The 17,867-nt window shown below is 47.8% G+C and overlaps 1 protein-coding gene and 1 long non-coding RNA gene across 8 annotated transcripts in view; one reads left to right on the top strand and one right to left on the bottom strand.

Annotated features, from left to right (window-relative positions):
* Nucleotides 1-17,867, bottom strand: part of GALNT6 (polypeptide N-acetylgalactosaminyltransferase 6) — a 42,104-nt gene that overhangs the window by 10,392 nt on the left and 13,845 nt on the right. For all 6 annotated transcript variants that reach the window (XM_007518244.3, XM_060195351.1, XM_060195353.1 and 3 more), the window contains 3 exons: nt 16,184-16,356; nt 2,549-2,698; nt 730-964 (listed from right to left, as the gene is read on the bottom strand). In XM_007518244.3, coding sequence (XP_007518306.1) covers nt 730-964; nt 2,549-2,698; nt 16,184-16,356 — 558 coding nt within the window. The remainder of the gene's footprint in view (nt 1-729; nt 965-2,548; nt 2,699-16,183; nt 16,357-17,867) is intronic.
* Nucleotides 1-17,867, top strand: part of LOC132539519 (uncharacterized) — an 85,366-nt gene that overhangs the window by 59,994 nt on the left and 7,505 nt on the right. The window lies entirely within an intron of this gene.

The following is a 17,867-nucleotide window of genomic DNA, read 5'->3' as shown; positions in this document are numbered from 1 at the left end:
CTCAGTCCTTTAAAAAATGGTGACCTAGGAGGACATGCTCATTTTGATCACAATGGGAACTCAATCAGGGCCTCCACCCACCACCTCCCAGCACCTCTGCACCAGTCACATCCTTTTGTGTGCAAGGGGTACATGAGATAAAGAACGAGAAGCCCTTGGCCCAGTGCATGGCACACAGCTGTAGGTGTGAGGTGGTTCAGTGCCACAGTGTAGAGCCTGGGCTTTGGGCCAGAGGGGCTGAGCTGGGTTTCCCTGTTTTACCATTTGCTATTCTCCACTCTCTGAGGTCATTTTTTTTTTTTTTTAATCACCAGGGCCTTTAGGGTTTTCACCTATAAATCATGGCAATAAGGGTTATATAAAATATGGCACATGCTTAATAGAGTGTGTAATAAATGCTGACTCAGGGGCCGGGTGGTGGCACACCTGGTTGAGCGCACATGTCACAATGCACAAGGACCCGGGTTCAAGCCCCCTGTCTCCACCTGCAGAGGGAAAGCTTCGTGAGTGGTGAAGCGTTGCTGCAGGTGTCTCTCTGTCTCTCTCCCATCTCTACTACCCCCTTCTCTCTTGATTTCTGGCTGTTTCTATCTAGTAAATAAATAAAGATAGTAAACAAATTAAAAAATAATTAATAAATGTTGACTCAGGACAGCCCTGGTCTCTGGAACCAGGTGTACCTGGGGTACCAGAGGCCATGTTGGGGGCTCCCCAGACTGGGGTCCTTACTTGATGGGGTAAGTCTCATCCTTGCGCCTCTGCTTCTCATCTGGAGGTAGAGCCTCCCAGCCAAAGGTCAAGCTCCAGTCAAAATTGCCACGGCTATGGACTCTGCCCCTCTGGACAGGTTTGGAGAACTGGAAAGTGTTAAGGTTGATGGTGACGATGTCTGGGCTCACCACTGCAGTCTCATCCTCCGCAATGCGAGCCAGGAGGGGCTCCAGCCAGCCATGGAAGCACTCACCTACAGGCCCCAGAAGCAGGCAGCAGTCAGAGTCCTTGTCCTGCCCACAGCTGAGCATATGCCCCACACAGGGGCAGGGGAAGCCCTCCACCCATTCCCTAGTTCCAGAGGAACACAGGCAAGTTCCACAGCTGTGAAGAGATCACCTGAGAGCCTCCTCTTCTCCTCCAGCCCCAGCCCCCTTGTTGTCATGCCCCATCAAAGGGGAGAGCAGTGAGAAGAGAATGGAGGTCTGTGGGGAGGAGGGTAACATGGTTAACTCACATGATCCAGAAGCACAGAGAAGGCCCAGTGTTTTCAGGGTTCCCAGCCTCGCCATGAAATCAGCTTTTCCCACTCCAGTGTGGAAGAATAACAATCCCTTCCATTTATCTACCTCTCTGCAATTTTCTTTCTATATTTTTCCCTTTACTTGATAGGACAGTGAGAAATTGAGAGGGAGGGGAGGTGGAGAGAGATAGATAGATAGATAGATAGATAGAGAGAGAGAGAGAGAGAGAGAGAGAGAGAGGGCAGCAGCATTATTTTACAACTTGTGAAGCTTCCTTCCTGCAAGTGGGGAGCAGGAGCTTGGGCCCTTGTTCACTGTAATGCGTGCTCAACCAGGTGCACCACCTCTCAGTCCCTGACAATCTTCTTTCTTTCTTTCTTTCTTTCTTTCTTTCTTTCTTTCTTTCTTTCTTTCTTCCTTCCTTCCTTCCTTCCTTCCTTCCTTCCTTCCTTCCCTTCCCTTTCCTTCCCCTTCTTCCCTTCCTTCATTTCTCTCTCTCTCTCTCTCTCTCTCTCTCTCTCTCCCTTCCTCCCTCTCTCTTTCTAGATATGTTCAGAGAAGCAGAGAGAGAAAGTGAAAGAGACCATAGCACTAACGCTTCCTTCACTGCAGTGAGGACCAAGCTTGAACCTGGATCGCACACTTGGCAAAGCAGCGCATTATCCAAGTAAGCTATTTTGCCGCCCCTCTTTTGAGATTTCCAATGAACTACGTACATATGCTCAGAGTAGCAGTTAGGTTAGTGAGATGGGTGCCCTCACTCACATTTTACAAATGAGAAAGTTGAGGCTCAAATAGTGGCAGAGCCAGAAAAAGAAAAAACAAAAAAAGCCAGCTCGCCTAACTCCAAGTTCAGAGAAACTTCTCAGTATTTGTGTCACTGATTTTAGGGAGCTGGTTTTCTCCTCGACAGTGGTGGGGTGGTCTTTTGGTTTGGGAAAAGAGAGAAAAGTTTCTCTGACCTCAGTGGGCCTTCAGGAAAGCTCCACAGAAACCAGTTCTTAGTGGTATCAGGAGGCATCTGTTAGCTCAGAGTAAGACACAGACCAGGGGTGCAGGGAGAGGAGTAGGTGGGGGCTCTAGAGCAAATGCCTAGCAATTCTGTGGGGGGGGGGGGTCACCAATTGCTTTAGTGCTGTATGTTTTCTGATAAAGTGCCCTTGGGACTGGGATGACAAAGGGGTAGAGAGTGAGTGCCAGGCCTCCTTCACTCTGGAAAGAGTGAAGCAGAAAGCAACTTTGTCACCCCGCCAGGGAAGGGGAGGTCAGATGACACCCAGGCCCCACGGTGCCAGGCTGGCACTCTTACTCACAGTGAGCATCCAGGAAGGTGAGCACCTCTGCCTGGGCCACGCTGGCCCCCAGAAGCCGGGCTGTGATCAGTCCCTTCCGTTCTTCCTGCCGCACCACGCGCACCACCTGCAGCTGCTTCACGTACTGCTCCAGCTGCTCCTTTAGATAGTCTGGAAGGGACAACGCCATTGCTGCCGACTCACCAGTGGACTGCAGCCTTAATCCCTCTGGCCACTGAGTCCTGAATCTTAAAAGCTCCCACACCTACTGCTCTAGCCAACACCACAGAAGCCAGAGGAGGGGATCCTGCTTGTGGCCAGGCATGGCTGTGCAGGGCCCATCCTGGGCCTGTCCACCTTCTCCAGTGGCCCAGCCAGAGCCTCAGGCTGTGCTTCTGTGACTTCAAATTCAGGATAAACTTTATTTAATTTATTTTTCAATTGTTTAAATTACTTTTATTTATTTATTTATGGGATAGAGACAGCCAGAAATTGAGAGGGAAGGGGTTGATAGAGAGGGAGAAAAACAGAGAGACACCTACAGCCCTGCTTCACCACTCACTGCTTCACCCCCCCTGCAGGGGAGGACCGGGTCTCAAACCTGGGTCCTTGTACATTGTAACAGGTACATTCAACCAGGTGCACCACTACCCAGGCCCCTCTTTTTAATTTTTTTTATTAAGGATAAACTTTAAAAATATTTTATTTGCTTTATTTCAATGAGCTAGCTAAGGATAAACTTTTGTTAAAGTCTCTCAAGCCTCTTTTGATCTGTGTATCCTTTTAGTTACTATCTTTCAGAACTGTGATTCTGGCCTCCCTTTCTTCCACTTCTGGTAGTTATCAGTCATTTCCACAGTGTCTGATTCCCAGGCTCTTCAAAATCAGTTTGTGGGACTGGGGAGACAGCATAATGGTTATACAAAGAAACTTTCATGCCTGAGGCACCAAAGGTCCTAAGTTCAATTCCCAGCACCACCATAAACCAGAGCAGTGTTCTGGTAAAAACAAAACAATAAAAAACAAAATTAGTTTTCCAGATAACGCAAACACAAATATTACTCACTGAAGTGATACTTTCACTCTCTTATTGCTCCGTATATACTTGGAATTATTTTTCTTTCATCTTCTTTCTTTCTTTCTAAGATTTACTTATTTGGGGTTGGAAGATGGTTCACTTAGTAGGGCGCGAACTTTACCATTCACTACAGCCCAGATTTGAGTACCACACAGGAGCACCATGCAATATGCAATGACAGGTGCGGTGATATCTCTCCCTCTGTATCCCACTCACATATTTTGAGAGAGAGCGAGAGAGACACCACAGTATCAAAGCTTCCATCAAGGGCTGGGCTTGAACTTGGGTCGTACACATGGCAAAACAGTACACTATCCAAGTGAACTATTTCACCAGCCCTTAACTTTAATTTTTTTTATAGGAAAAGAAGGGTAGTGAAGTTATATATATGAAAAAGCATCCACTGGGGCAGTGCAATTGTACAGGCACAAAGTCCTCATTTTTCTGTTGGTTAGTCTACAGGAGGATTAATCATCCTGAATTTCAGGGGAGTGGGGAGAGCTTTCAAAGCAAGGGGTCTCTCATGAGGTCTCCAGCTTCTTTGGAATGGGATCTTATTTCATGACCCTGTTATTTAGTCTGAAATCTTCAGAGCACTAAAAGTAGCTCTATTCTGAAGGAGTCCATCTTGAAACTTTTTTTTTTTTTTTTTTTGCTTCTAGGGTTATAGCTAGGATTCGGTGCCTACACTATGAATCCACTGCTCCTGGAGGCTATTTTTTTTTCTTTTTGCTGCCCTTATTGTTTATTGTTGTTATGATTATTATTGTTGTTGTTATTACTGTCATTGTTGTTGGATAGGACAGAGAAAAATTGGGAGAAGAGGGGAAGACAGAGAGGGGAAGAGAAAGATAGCTACCTGCAGACCTGTTTCACTGCCCATGAAGCGACCCCCTGTAGGTGGGGAGTTGGGGGCTCGAACCAGGATCCTTACTCTGGTCACCATGTGCACTTAGAAACAGTTTTTTAATCTTGTATTTCAATAATTGCTGTTTGTCCTGTCTGTGTCACTGCAGGGCCTGAGATCAGTTTTATGAAGGTGTGACTGATATATTTCAGTCTCTCTCTTTTCTCTCTCACACACATCCAGTTACTTGTATACCACTCAGTGGCAGCCACTGAACTAGGTGCTTTTATGTTGACTTTCTTATTTAACTTTCCCTATGAAGACTAAAATGTGTTAAAACAGAGAGTATTATCCTCCCTGCTGAAAAGAGAGCTCATCGAGCAGGGCATATACCTTGACATGTTCCTGGCCCATGTTTGAGCTCTGGCACAAGAGGAAGTTCTGGAACTGTGGTATCTCTCTGTTTGAATGAAAAAGCAAAACAGAGTAGTGAAATAGCACAGACATGAAGTAGCACATGCATGCATACTCACGCGTGTGTGTATACCCACACACTCTGAAGAAGTAAAAGGAGGAGGAGGAGCAGGAAGAGGAGCTGGTGGTAGAGGAGAAAGAAGAAGGAAAAGCTTCCTGTGGCAGCTTCAAGCCAGCACTCTCAATCAACACCTGCTAATGCTCATGTGTCAGACACTTTCTCAGGCAGGGAGGGGCCTGGTTTGTCTTGTCCTCAAGGTGCAGTTAACCTCCTAATTCAACTACGCCCCAAGCTCTGATTCTAACAGGAAGGAGGGAAAACCCCCAACAAGGAGCCTCACATTCTCAGTATTTCCCCTGAGAGCCTGCTGCTTAACCCTGCTCACAGGATGTTCATGGTGGTCGAGATAAGGCCCAGGCAAAATAGCATAGGAAGTGGGTGTTGTGGTAAGAGACTGAGAAGCACTGAGCTGTGAACCTCAGGGAGGCATGAGTTCTACTAAGCCCTTCTTCCACACCTTCCTTCCAGTCTCAGGTAGGTAGTCTAGACCCAGTCTAGACCTTTCTAGAGAGGAAGATTGCTCCCATAAGTGATGCTTCTCCTGACAGCCCCTCTCTCATCACATCGCTGGACACACTGAAGACACTGAACACACTGAACTCTGGGGTGTCCCAGAGTTGAGAGCAGGTAGTCAAGAACATCCAAATAAAATGGACATGGACAAACTGTGAAGACAGTATTCAAAGTGGAAAAAAAAAACAGTCACAAAAGGACAAATACCTTATGATTCAACTTATATGAGGTCCTTCAAGCAATGAAATTAAGAGACAAAAGTAAAGTAGCAGGGGCCAGGCGATAGCGCAGCGGGTTAAGTGCACATGGCACAAAGCACAAGGACTGGCTTAAGGATCCCGGTTTGAAAACCCGGCTCCCCACCTGCAGGGGAATCGCTTCACAAGTGGTGAAGCAGGTCAGCAGGTGTCTGTCTTTCTCTCCCCCTATGTCTTCCCCTCCTCTCTCTTTTTCTGTCTCTCCTTTTCTCTCTGTCCTATCCAATAACAACAGCAGCAATAACAACAACGATACACAACAAGGGCAACAGAAAGGGAAAAAATAGCCTCCAGGAGCAGTGGATTCCTAGTGCAGCACCTAGCCCCAGCAGTAACCTTGGAGGGGAAAAAAAAAAAAAAGTAAAGTGGCGATTGCCAGGGGCTAGGAGGAGAGAGAAAGGGGAATTATTTAACTGCTAGTTTGAGTTTGGGATGATGAAGGAGTTCTGAAGATGGGAGGTAGAGATGGTTGTACAACAACGTGAATGTATTTAATGCTAACGAATGGCACACTTGAAAATGGCGAAGAGGATCAATTTGATATTATGTTTTTACTACGCACATGAGAAATCCAGCTACTGACCAGCTCTTACAAAGATCTCATGATTCTGTCCTCCTAACCTCTCTACCCTTTCTTTTTCTTTCTTGTTTTCTTTTTTCTTCTTTTTGCCTCCAGAGTTATTGCTGGGGCTCAGTGCTGGCACTATGAATCCACTGCTCTTGGAGGCCATTTTCCTCTTTTTATTAGACAGGACAGAGAGAAACTGAGAGAAGGGGGAGATAGAGAGGGAAAGAGAAAGAGAGACAGATGCTGATCTGCTTCACCACTCATAGTTTTCCCAGTGCAGGTGGGAAATGGGGGCTCAAGCCCAAATCCTTGCACAGGTCCCTGCACATCACACTATGTGCACTTCATGGGGTGCACCTCCACCCAAAGCCCTCTCATTGCCTTTCTTTCTTTTCTTTTTTCTTTTTTTGTTGTTGTTGTGAACAAGCTTTATTAAACCAGACACATCCAAAAAAGCCTAAACTCCAAAGCTTGGAAACTTTTTTAAAAAATGTATTTATTTATTATTAGAGACAGAGAAATGTATTTATTTATTATTGGATAGAGACAGAGAAATTTATTATTGGATAGAGACAGAGAAATTGGATAGAGACAGAGAAATTTATTTATTATTGGATAGAGACAGAGAAATTATTGGATAGAGACAGGGGGAGAAGGAGATAGATAGACACCTGCAGCTCTACCTCACCACTTGGAAAGCTCTCCCCTTATAGGCGGGGACCAGGGGCTTGAACTCAGGTCCTTGTGCACTGTGGTATATGCACTTAACCAGGTGCACCACCACCTGGTCCCCAAAGCTTGAAACTTCAGACATGCTACATGGCTCTAACAACTCTGCAGAAATCAAGTGCCATAGGTGGGAAACAGGTAATGCTGGTGTCAGAGGAACAAGGTCTCCCGACCTTTCTTAACTCAATTTATACTAGTGTTTTTTTCTACATCCTTGCCCATTTCTTGCCTGTTTTTATTTTACTATTTATTTATTTTTCTTTTGCCTCCAGGGGTATCGCTGGGGCTCAGTGCCTGCACTAGGAATCCACTGCTCCTGGAAGCTATTTTTTCCCCTTTCTGTTGCCCTTGTTGTTTATTGTTGTTGTTGTTATTATTGTTGTTCTTATTGCTGTTGTTGGAGAGAAATCGAAAGAGGAGGGGAGGACAGAGGGTGGAGAGAAAAATAAACACCTGCAGACCTGCCTCACTGCCTGTGAAGGGACTCCCCTGCAGGTGGGAAATCCTGGGCCTCGAACCAGGATTCTTTTTTTTTTTTTTTTTCCTCCAGGGTTATTGCTGGGCTCGGTGCCTGCACCATGAATCCACCGCTCCTGGAGGCCATTTTTCCCCCTTTTTGTTGCCCTAGTTGTTGCAGCCTCGTAGTGGTTATTATTGCCATTGTTGACGTTGCTTTGTTGTTGGATAGGACAGAGAGAAATGGAGAGAGGAGGGGAAGACGGGGGGGGGGGAGAGAAAGATAGACACCTGCAGACCTGCTTCACCGCCTGTGAAGCGACTCCCCTGCAGGTGGGGAACCGGGGGCTCGAACCGGGATCCTGACGCCGGTCCCTGCGCTTTGTGCCACGTGCGCTTAACCCACTGTGCCACTGCCCGACCCCCTCGAACCAGGATTCTTATGCCAGCCGGTCCTTTGCGCCATGTGCGTTTAACCCGATGCACTACCGCCCAGCCATTCATTCATTCATTCATTCATTCATTCATTCATTCATTCATTCATTCATTCATCTATCAGAGCACTGATCAATTCTGGCTTATGGTGGTGCAGGGGATTGAACCTGGGGCTTTGGAACCTCAGGCAAGAGAGTCCCTTTGCATAACCATTATGCTATCTACCACCACCTTAAATATTTTATTTAGTCACTTTTGAATAGAGAAAGGAAGAAATTGAGAGAGAGGAGAGTAGAGAAGGAGAGAGACAGAGAGGTACCAGCAGCACTACTTCACTGCTCGTGAAACTTCCCTCTTGCAGGTGGGGATCAGGGGCTTTAACCCCGGTCCTGAGCTTGGCAGCATGTGCACTCAACCAGGTGAGCCACTGTCTGATTCCTTGCCTGTTTTCTATCCCAATAACACCCTGAGCATCAGGGCTTTCCCATTAGCTGTTCTCTTTATACAGGAAACTCAGACTAACCTTCCTGACTACCTTCTTGAAGAGAACCCCTACATGACCGTGACCCACTTTCAAGTACCCCCCGCCCAGCAACAAAGGAAGCTTTGGTGATATATTCTCTCTCACTCTTTCTCTCTCCTTGCCTCTCTCTCTCCCTCTCTCTCTCTTTCTCTCTCTCTCTCTCTCCGTCCCCCGCCCCAACCAGTCACTTGCATTCTTTCTCACCTTCTAATTTAACTTCTTCACAGCACTTACTATTGCCTGAAATTATTTATTTCTGTGTTTCTTATTGCAAGAGTAATATCTAGGAAGACAAAGGTCTGGCTTAGCCTGCTTGCTGCTGTACCCCTGAGCCTGTAGTTTTTTTAGTAGATAAAAAAAAAAAAACTTATCAAGCAAGTCAGCAAACTTCTGCCTTTATTTATCCTCCTCTTATGGACTCACCCCATCTTCTTCAACTTCTGAAAAAATTAGAAAAGGAAACCAGAAAATCTTTACTTGTAGGGAGGACTTCTCTATTTTTAGTTAAATTTTAAAAAAATATTTATTTATTTATTCCCTTTTGTTGCCCTTGCTTTTTTATTGTTGTAGTTATTATTGTTATTGGTGTCGTCATTGTAGGATAGGACAGAGAGAAATAGAGAAAGGAGGGGAAGACAGAGAGAGGGAGAGAAAGACAGACACCTGCAGACCTGCTTCACTGCCTGTGAAGTGACTCCCCTGCAGGTGAGGAGCCAGGGCTTGAACCGGCATCCTTAGGCCAGTCCTTGTGTTTTGCACCACGTGCGCTTAACCCATTGCGCTACCGCCTGACTCCCAAAAAGACCACTCTTTTAGTTTGTTTTTATTCAACTTTTTTTTGCCCACCTAGGTTCTAGTCAGCTTCAGATCTAACTTCAAGTGGGAACATGTTCCTGATTAATCCCTTGGGAAGGATACAAGTAGAAATAAACAAGTGGAACACCCTCAGATAGAGACAGCATGAGTACTCTGGGAGTAGTCCATTCACTGGCCCAGATTTGGATACTGTACTTGGATACCGTTTTTTTTTCACCAGGGCTTCACTGCTCTGGGCTGCCTTTTTCAGAATATATATGGGGGGAGGAGAGAGGGAGGGAGACACCACAGCACTGAAACTTCCTCCAGTGAGTTAGGGGCAGGCTCAAACCTGAGTCACACAGATGGCAAACCAGGATATGATCCAAGTGAGCTATCTTTTGTCAGCCATGAGACATATTTTTGAATCCAAATCAAGTCTCACTACTGACCACTTTCCATTTCTTGGTAGGCTGATGAAACTGACATATGGGAATAAAGTTTCTTTTTCTTATTATTATTCTTATTTCTTATTTTATTTAATTTGCATAGAGAACCAGAGAAACCAAGAGGGAAAAGGGATGTAAGGAGGGAGGGAGGGATGTAAGGAGGGAGGGAGGGATGTGAGGAGGGAGGGAGGGATGTGAGGAGGGAGGGAGGGATGTAAGGAGGGAGGGAGGGATGTAAGGAGGGAGGGAGGGATGTGAGGAGGGAGGGAGGGATGTGAGGAGGGAGGGAGGGATGTGAGGAGGGAGGGAGGGATTTAAGGAGGGAGGGAGGGATGTGAGGGGGGAGGGAGGGATGTAAGGAGGGAGGGAGGGATGTAAGGAGGGAGGGAGGGATTTAAGGAGGGAGGGAGGGATGTGAGGAGGGAGGGATGTGAGGAGGGAGGGAGGGATGTAAGGAGGGAGGGAGGGATTTAAGGAGGGAGGGAGGGATGTGAGGAGGGAGGGAGGGATGTGAGGAGGGAGGGAGGGATGTGAGGAGGGAGGGAGGGATGTGAGGAGGGAGGGAGGGAAGTGAGGAGGGAGGGAGGGATGTGAGGAGGGAGGGAGGGATGTGAGGAGGGAGGGATGTGAGGAGGGAGGGAGGGATGTGAGGAGGGAGGGAGGGATGTGAGGAGGGAGGGAGGGATGTGAGGAGGGAGGGAGGGATGTGAGGAGGGAGGGAGGGATGTGAGGAGGGAGGGAGGGATGTGAGGAGGGAGGGAGGGATGGGAGGAGGGAGGGAGGGATGGGAGGAGGGAGGGAGGGATGTGAGGAGGGAGGGAGGGAAGGGCCTGCAGCACTGCTTCACCACTTGTGAAACTTTCTCCTGCAGATAAGATCCAGGGGCTTGAACCCAGGTCCTTATGGTAACCTGTGTGCTCAACCACCTGACCCAGAAATAGTCTCTATGTGAGAGAAAACAAGAAGATATATGGAAACACCCCCTCAAAATCTGGGGTATACGATCACTATAGAGGCATATTCCTAAGTCATGAAACAAATGTTGGGGTGGAGGTGATAAAGCAGCTGTATCTGTTGGAAGTTATGATTCAAATAATATTGAAGACTTTGAAAACCTCCTGACTTGCATCTGGGTGGTGGTGCACCTGGTGGAGTGCACATGCTACCATGCACAAAGACCAAGGCTCAAGCTCCTGGGCTCTACCTGCAAGAGATCTCAGTCTCTCCTCTCCCCTCTTAATTTCTCTCTGTCTTATCAAATTAAAAATAAATAAAAAGAAAACTCGTGACTTGCATCACTAGTCTTCCCTTCCTTTCTTCTTCCTTCCTTCCTCCCTCCCTCCCTCCCTCCCTTCCTTCCTTCCTTCCTTCCTTCCTTCCTCCCTCCTTTCTTCCTTTCTTTCTTTCCTCCAGGGTTATTACTGGGGCTTGGTGCCTGCACTATGAATCCACTACTCCTGGTGGCTATCATTTTTCCACTGTTAGTGGACAGGACAGAGAGAAACTGAGCGAGGAGGGGAAGACAGAGAAGGGGAGAGAAAGATAGACACCCGCAGACCTGCTTCACCACTTATGTAGCGACCCCCCTGCAGGTGGGGAGTCAGGGGTTTGAACTGGGATCCTTACTCCAGTCCTTGTGCTTCGAGCCATGTGCGCTTAACTTGCTGCACTACTGCCCGGCTCCCTGCATTACTAGTATTTCTTAGGGATCTAGGGGTCCCTGGGATGAACTGTCATTCACTTTAGTTCTGACCAGCAGCAAGGAAGGTAGAGGTGGGAGAAATCAGGGAGATATAATTGCTCTCAGATGCTTCTACCCTGGGTTTCACAGGGCCCTTCTCTTCCGCCATTCCTGTCCCTGCCAGCATTCCTTGCTTCTTCAACCACCTCCTCACTCCTCCTCTCTCCTCAGGAACTTTTTCACTGAGTGTTGTGTTCACCTCTTGACTCTGGTTATGTGTTTACTTCCTTCCATATCTAGCGCATCCCCTCCAGGAGAGAGTTCATCCTCAGCCTTCCTAGGGAAAGAGCAGGGCTTTCATTTCTTTCTCTCCATTTTTCTCTTTTCCTTTTTTCTATCTTTTATGTATTTATTTTTAAACCAGGACACTGCTCAGTCTTGGCTTTCGGTGGTGCTGGAGACTGAACCTGGGATCCAGAGCCTCAAGTATGAAAGCCTTTGCCTTAACTGCTGTGCTATCTTCCTGGCCTTGGCAGTGGTTTCCAGTACAGGGAGATGTCTTGTTTGGGGCACAGTAGATGCATGGGTTAGGAGGGCCAGCTTTCAGAAACTGGGTGTTCACATGGCTGTTACAAAAGTAACCTCTGGCTTTGTCCGGGACTACCATGTGACCATCAAGAGTGTGAGTGAGTTCCCCTTCTCTTTCTTTCTCGATCTCTGTCTCCTTTTCATGTTCTAACATGTTTTGTTTTCAATAAAGTTTAATTTACCTGAAAAAAAGGTGACCTCTGTGTCAGGTCTGTTCCCCAGGCTGGCACTGGGCTTCGTCTTGTCATCCTCCCCCCCACCCGAGTATCAGGTGCCCATACACTCAAGGTCACAGAGCAGCTGCCAGCGGCCTGGATGGGGAATGGAGGATGGAGTGTGGCCATGGTGTCTCAGCAGAGACACAGCTCTTGTTTGTGTGTGTAATGTGCACCAGTTAATCTGATCAGTCGGCCAAGCAGGAGATTTTATCCCATGTAGACTATAGAAACTTCTGAGGGCATTTTCCCTCCGTTTTCTCCAGTAAACTGAATGTTACTGAAGTACCTCCAGAGTCCAGAAACCCTTGAGGCAGGCTTGTTTGTTCTAGGGCCCACAAATCCCCTGAATTACAAGCAAAACAGTGGTAAGTACACACAGTTGTAATCCTGCTCTCTTCGGGAGCCAGGCATAACTTTCAACACTTTCTTCCAAGGGATGGGCTTCTGGGGCTGGGGGAGAAGTGTCCTGAGCTGTCCCAGTGTGAGAGGGGTGGTAGCTGATACCCTAGCTCTGACAATCATTCCCCTGCTTTGAAACTTCGTTCTCAGCCACTCCCAGGCTCCTGTCATCTCTGCCAAATTCCTTGTCCCCTCCCTTTCCACAAGCCTAATCTCTCTGCTTCTGGCCCACCAGACCCTCTGTGGCGTTGCTATCATTTGTTTATCTTCACTTTGTAAGTGTGGCTGCTCAGTATCTGTCCTTGCTGGGACACTGTGAACTCCCAGAGACATGAATGAACTCAGCTCCCCCCCTGCCTGAGTCTGCTTTTCTTAAAAAAATGAGAACTTTTATTTTAAATTAAAAAAAAAAAATCAGTGTGTTAAATTATATTTTCAAGTAAAAAATTAAATGACATCTATTAATAAAAACATAGGATGTGGGGGGCATGCCTGAAAAAAATGTGGGGAGCACTTGCTGTACCCCCTATGATCTCTTTTTGTTATCTGGGGTTTCAATCATACATGTTCCCACCAATCCTGGGCCAACTCTTCATTCAGACAGAGAGGAAGGGAGACTCACCATTGCCCACTTTGGAGCTTCCCTTGTGCTGTCTCCCACATGGGGCTAGGGCCCAAACTGGGCTGGGATCCACATGGAAGGACAGGCGCCCTACCTGGTGAGCTATCTCTTCAGCCTGCCCTATGATGTTCTGTTTGTCTTTCTTATTCTTAAGAAGTACAGGGCCTCCCATGTGCAGGGCCTGTGCTCTACTACTGAACCATCTCTCTAGCCTGAGCTTTCTCTCTCTCTCTCTCTCTCATTTATTAAAAAAAAAAATTTTTTTTATTGCCACTGGGGCTCCATGCTAGCACTACAAATCCATTGCTTCTGGTGGCAATTTTTCCTCCCTCCCTCCCTTCCTTTCTTTTCGTTTATTAGAACAGAGAGAAGTTGAGAGGGGGAGGGGGAGAAAGAGAGACACCTGTAGACCTGCTTCACCACTAGTGAAACATCGACCCAGCAAGTGGGGAGCTGGGACTCAAAACTGGGTCCCTGTGCATGATTATATGTGCTCAACTGGGAACACCACCATCTTTTTTCTTTAAGCCTCACCTCTAACCCCAGTGGCAGAAAGGAGACTGGAATAGGTGGGGAGAAGTGGGAGTTCTAGTGAGCGGACCCTGAGAATATGCTGGCAAATGTGGAGTTAGTTCCTGCCGTCCATGGGGATCATGGACACAGTGGCCAACCCTAGACTTCGTGTGCCCCTGGGAGGAGAGCTGAGCTCCTGGAGACCCCAGTGTGACAGCACACTGGCCCTATTGCCCATCCCGGCCCTGGTCCTCGGTGACTATAAGAACTTCCTTTATAAATTTATTATTATTTATTTATTAGATAGAGACAGAAATTGAGAGGGGTGGGGGAGATAGAGAGGGAGACAGTGAGACACCTGCTTTACTGCTCACAAAACCTCCCCCGGCAGGTGAGGACTGGGGGTTAGAACCCAGGTCCTTGGACATTGTAACACCTGTACTCAACTGAGTAGACACTGCCCAGCCCCAGGGCCTTCTGCCTCTCTGCCAGTGCTCTGAGTCACAGTCACTCTTCAGCTTTGACACCTGTAATCATCCACCATTCTCTTCTAGATTAATCCTTTTAACCTGGCAGGAGCTTCATTCCAATATCCTTTTCGTGTCATTTCCTAGACAAACAAGCTGCTGCCACAGCAAAGCTCTCCATGGTTCACAAACACGCCTCTATGTCTAGGTCTCTGCTTATGTCCTGTTCTCTCCCAGGAATGCCCCTCAGTGCTTCTCCTTGCTCCCTAGATGCTCGTCCGACTCTGGTTCGGTCTCACTAGGCTTTAATTTGGCCATACCACACAGAAACACCACTTCCCGGCTACACAGTCCTACAGCACACTCTTCCCACACGAACAGTGCAAGGAATTGAATGCTCATGGGAAACTTTACCCAGTGCTCAGCTCTTTCTGACAAATGAATTATAATAGCTTGCTTTTTTTTTTTTTTTCTCCCCCTCCAGGGTTATCACTGGGGCTCAGTGCCTGCACTATGAATCCATTGCTCCTGGAGGCCATTTTTTTGCTGTTGTTGTTGTTGTTGTTGGATAAGTCAGAGAGAAATCGAGAGAGGAGGGGAAGACAGAAACGGGGAGAGAAAGACAGACACTTGAATACCTACTTCACCACTTGTGAAGTGACCCTCCCTACAGGTGGGGAGCCAGGGGCTTGAACCGGGATCCTTACACTGGACCTTGAGCCATGTGCACTTAACGTGGTGCACTACTGCCTGGCCCCTTAATAGCTTGTTTATGACCTATACCTGGCCCCTTGTCCACCCTGTGAGAGAGCAAATTGTCTTTGTTTGTATGTTGTGTGTGTTTTTTTCCAGAGCACTGCTTAGTTCTGGTTTATGGTGGTGCTGGGGATTAAACCTGGGACTTTCAGTGAGAGTGTTTGCATAACCATTGTGCTTTCTCCCCAACTCAAATTGTCTTTTTTTTTTTTTTTTTTTTTAAGAAGAGGAAACTGAAGTTCAGAGTGGCTAAGTGTGTTGCCCAAGGTCACAGAGCCAGCAAAAGTCAGAACTGAGGTGTGAGTCCCTGGGGATTGGACTCTCAAGTCCATGCTATTCTGTTCCTTAGGGCTGTGAACAGAGGTGTAAGTGGCCATCTGATCTATAAAGCTGTTAGCCATTTCATGATGAGATCTCACGTGTCATGGTATCTGTTCATCCTAGACCACTGCCAGGCACAAGTACTTGGTTGATATTTGTGGAATTGCTTTGCAAGGCACAAGCAACCCGATTTATTTCCCTATTACCAACTGTAGCAAAAATGACATCTGAGGTGAAAACTGCAGAAGTAGGAAAATGACCTAGCAGGAAGGAGACAAAAGGGAGCTTTGTCCCCACCCTCCTCCTGACCTCTCTCAGTATTTCTTTCCTTCCTCTCTCTCTCTCTCTCTCTCTCTCTCTCTCTCTCTCTCTCTCTCAGAACCTGAGCATCACGCATGTGTGCTTTCACTGCTCTCAAGCTGCTTTTCCATTCATATAGATAGTAAAGAGAGACAGAGAAAGAGGGAGAGATGTGATAGTACTGGAGCTTTCCCTGGTGCCACAGAATCTTCCATGTGGTGCTGGGGTTCAAACCTAGGCCACATGTGGCAAGGCACCCTACCCAGTGAACTATCTCTTTGGGCCTCTCCCAGCATTTCTGACTTGGGGTTGGACTTGGCAATTCTAAGGTAGCCTTAGATGCCAGAACTGCAAAACTTTTGGTAACACATGCACTCAAGCAGGTGTGCCACCACCTGGCCCTCTGCAAAGCTTTTGTTATTATCTGGGTGACATGTGAATGAAGGTCAGGCTTCAGGAACATGGTTAGTGTGCTCCCCACAGCCCCCTGCCCCCACACACGCAGATGCTTCCTGACCCACCTGCCTTCTTCCTGCCCTTGGGCCTACTCCCTTGAGAGACACTGCTCTCCTTCCCAGTTGACACCCCAACCCTTCTCAGCCTCACCGTCGGTGCTGGCATCATCCACCAGGATGATTTCCTTCAGCAGGATGGCGGGGCTGGTGTGTAGGACACTGTATACGGTTCGCAGCAGTGTGGACCAGGCCTCGTTGTGGAACACAATAATGACACTGGTGCTGGGCAGAGGAGGGCAGCGCCGGAACTTCTGGTCGACACATCTGGAAAGATGGGAGTCAGGTCTGGCTCTCTAGGTTCTGGGGCCCCAGGGCAGGAGGAGTGTGTGTGAAGAGCTCTGTCCTCAGATTCCAAGGCCACCCTCCTTTCCCTGGAACTACTTGCTCACATTCTCTGTGGCAGCTGGGAACAGCAGCTCCCCATTCCTGGCCTGCTCTGTATTTGCACAGGTCCCAGCCAACCCACGCCAAAGCCATTCTCTCCCAGAACTGACTCTGTGCCCCAGCTGCAACACTGACGTCTCCCCCGGCCTCCCCATGTTTTTCATCTGCTTTAGGAGTTTCCAGGGCAAGCTTTCTTCTTCAGGAACACACGTACTGCACAAAGTAGACTGTGGTCCAGAGGCCCCAGAAGGATAAAGGTAAAGGGTAAAACTGACACCTGAGGGGGCCGGGCAGTGGCATATCGGGATGAGCACACACATTACCATGCACAAGGACCTGGGTTCGAGCTCCCAATACCCACCTGCGCGGGGGAGGGGGGCGGGGGGAATGCTTCACAAGTAGTGAAGGAGGCCTGCAGGTGTTTTTCTCTCCCACTCTATCTATCCCATGACCCTCTCAATTTCTCTCTGTCCTGCCTAATAAAACAAAAGGAAAAACAAAAAGGAAAATGTAAGCGATGGATTCATAGTGCTGGCAGTGAGCCAATGCAATAACCCTGGTGGCAATAACCCTGATGCAAGAGATTGAACCTGGTACCTCAGGGCCTCAGGCATGAGAGTCTGTTTGCATAATCATTACGCTATCTCTTCCACCCTCCTTATCTCTATCTTTGTTTAAAAATTCTATTTATTTATTTATTCCCTTTTGTTGCCCTTGTTGTTTTATTATTGTTGTTGATGTCATCATTGTTAGATAGGACAGAGAGAAATGGAGACAGGAGGGGAAGACAGAGAGGGGGAGAGAAAGATAGACACCTGCAACCCTGCTTCACCATCTGTGAAGTGACTCCCCTGCAGGTGGGGAGCCGGGGGCTCGAACTGGGATCCTTAGACCGGTCCTTGCGCTTTGTGCACCATGTGCGCTTAACCCGCTGTGCTACCACCCGACTCCCCTTATCTCTATCTTTACCCACTCCAGCTGCTCTGTATGCCTGACCATGCTTCACTCTCCATCTTGGCCTGGGGGTAGGCATTTGCGACTCTTGGAGCTCAAGGAAATCAGGAACCCTAATACCCCTCTATAACCCTGCTGGCCACAGCAGTGTCTCATGAACCCTTCAGAGGAGAATTCCTTGCTGAGGTGCTCCTGAGAACCCCAACTAACTCTACATTCTAGGACTAGAGTACCTGGTCCAGGCCTGAGGAAGCATAAACTGGGAGCGCGAGGAGTGCTGCTATATGAGCAAAGGTCCAAATGGATGTAACAATTATGTCAGAGAAGACAAAGCCTTCAACTTGGGGCTGGGAGACACCATGGTGGTTCTGCAAAAGACTTTCATGCCTGAGCCTCTGAGATCCCAGGTTCAATCCCCAGCATCACCATAAAGCCTG

Source organism: Erinaceus europaeus, chromosome 7 (assembly GCF_950295315.1).
Source record: "Erinaceus europaeus chromosome 7, mEriEur2.1, whole genome shotgun sequence".
Classification (NCBI taxonomy): domain Eukaryota; kingdom Metazoa; phylum Chordata; class Mammalia; order Eulipotyphla; family Erinaceidae; genus Erinaceus; species Erinaceus europaeus.
Note: the sequence above shows the minus strand (reverse complement) of the source record. Positions and strands in the feature narration are given on the sequence as shown.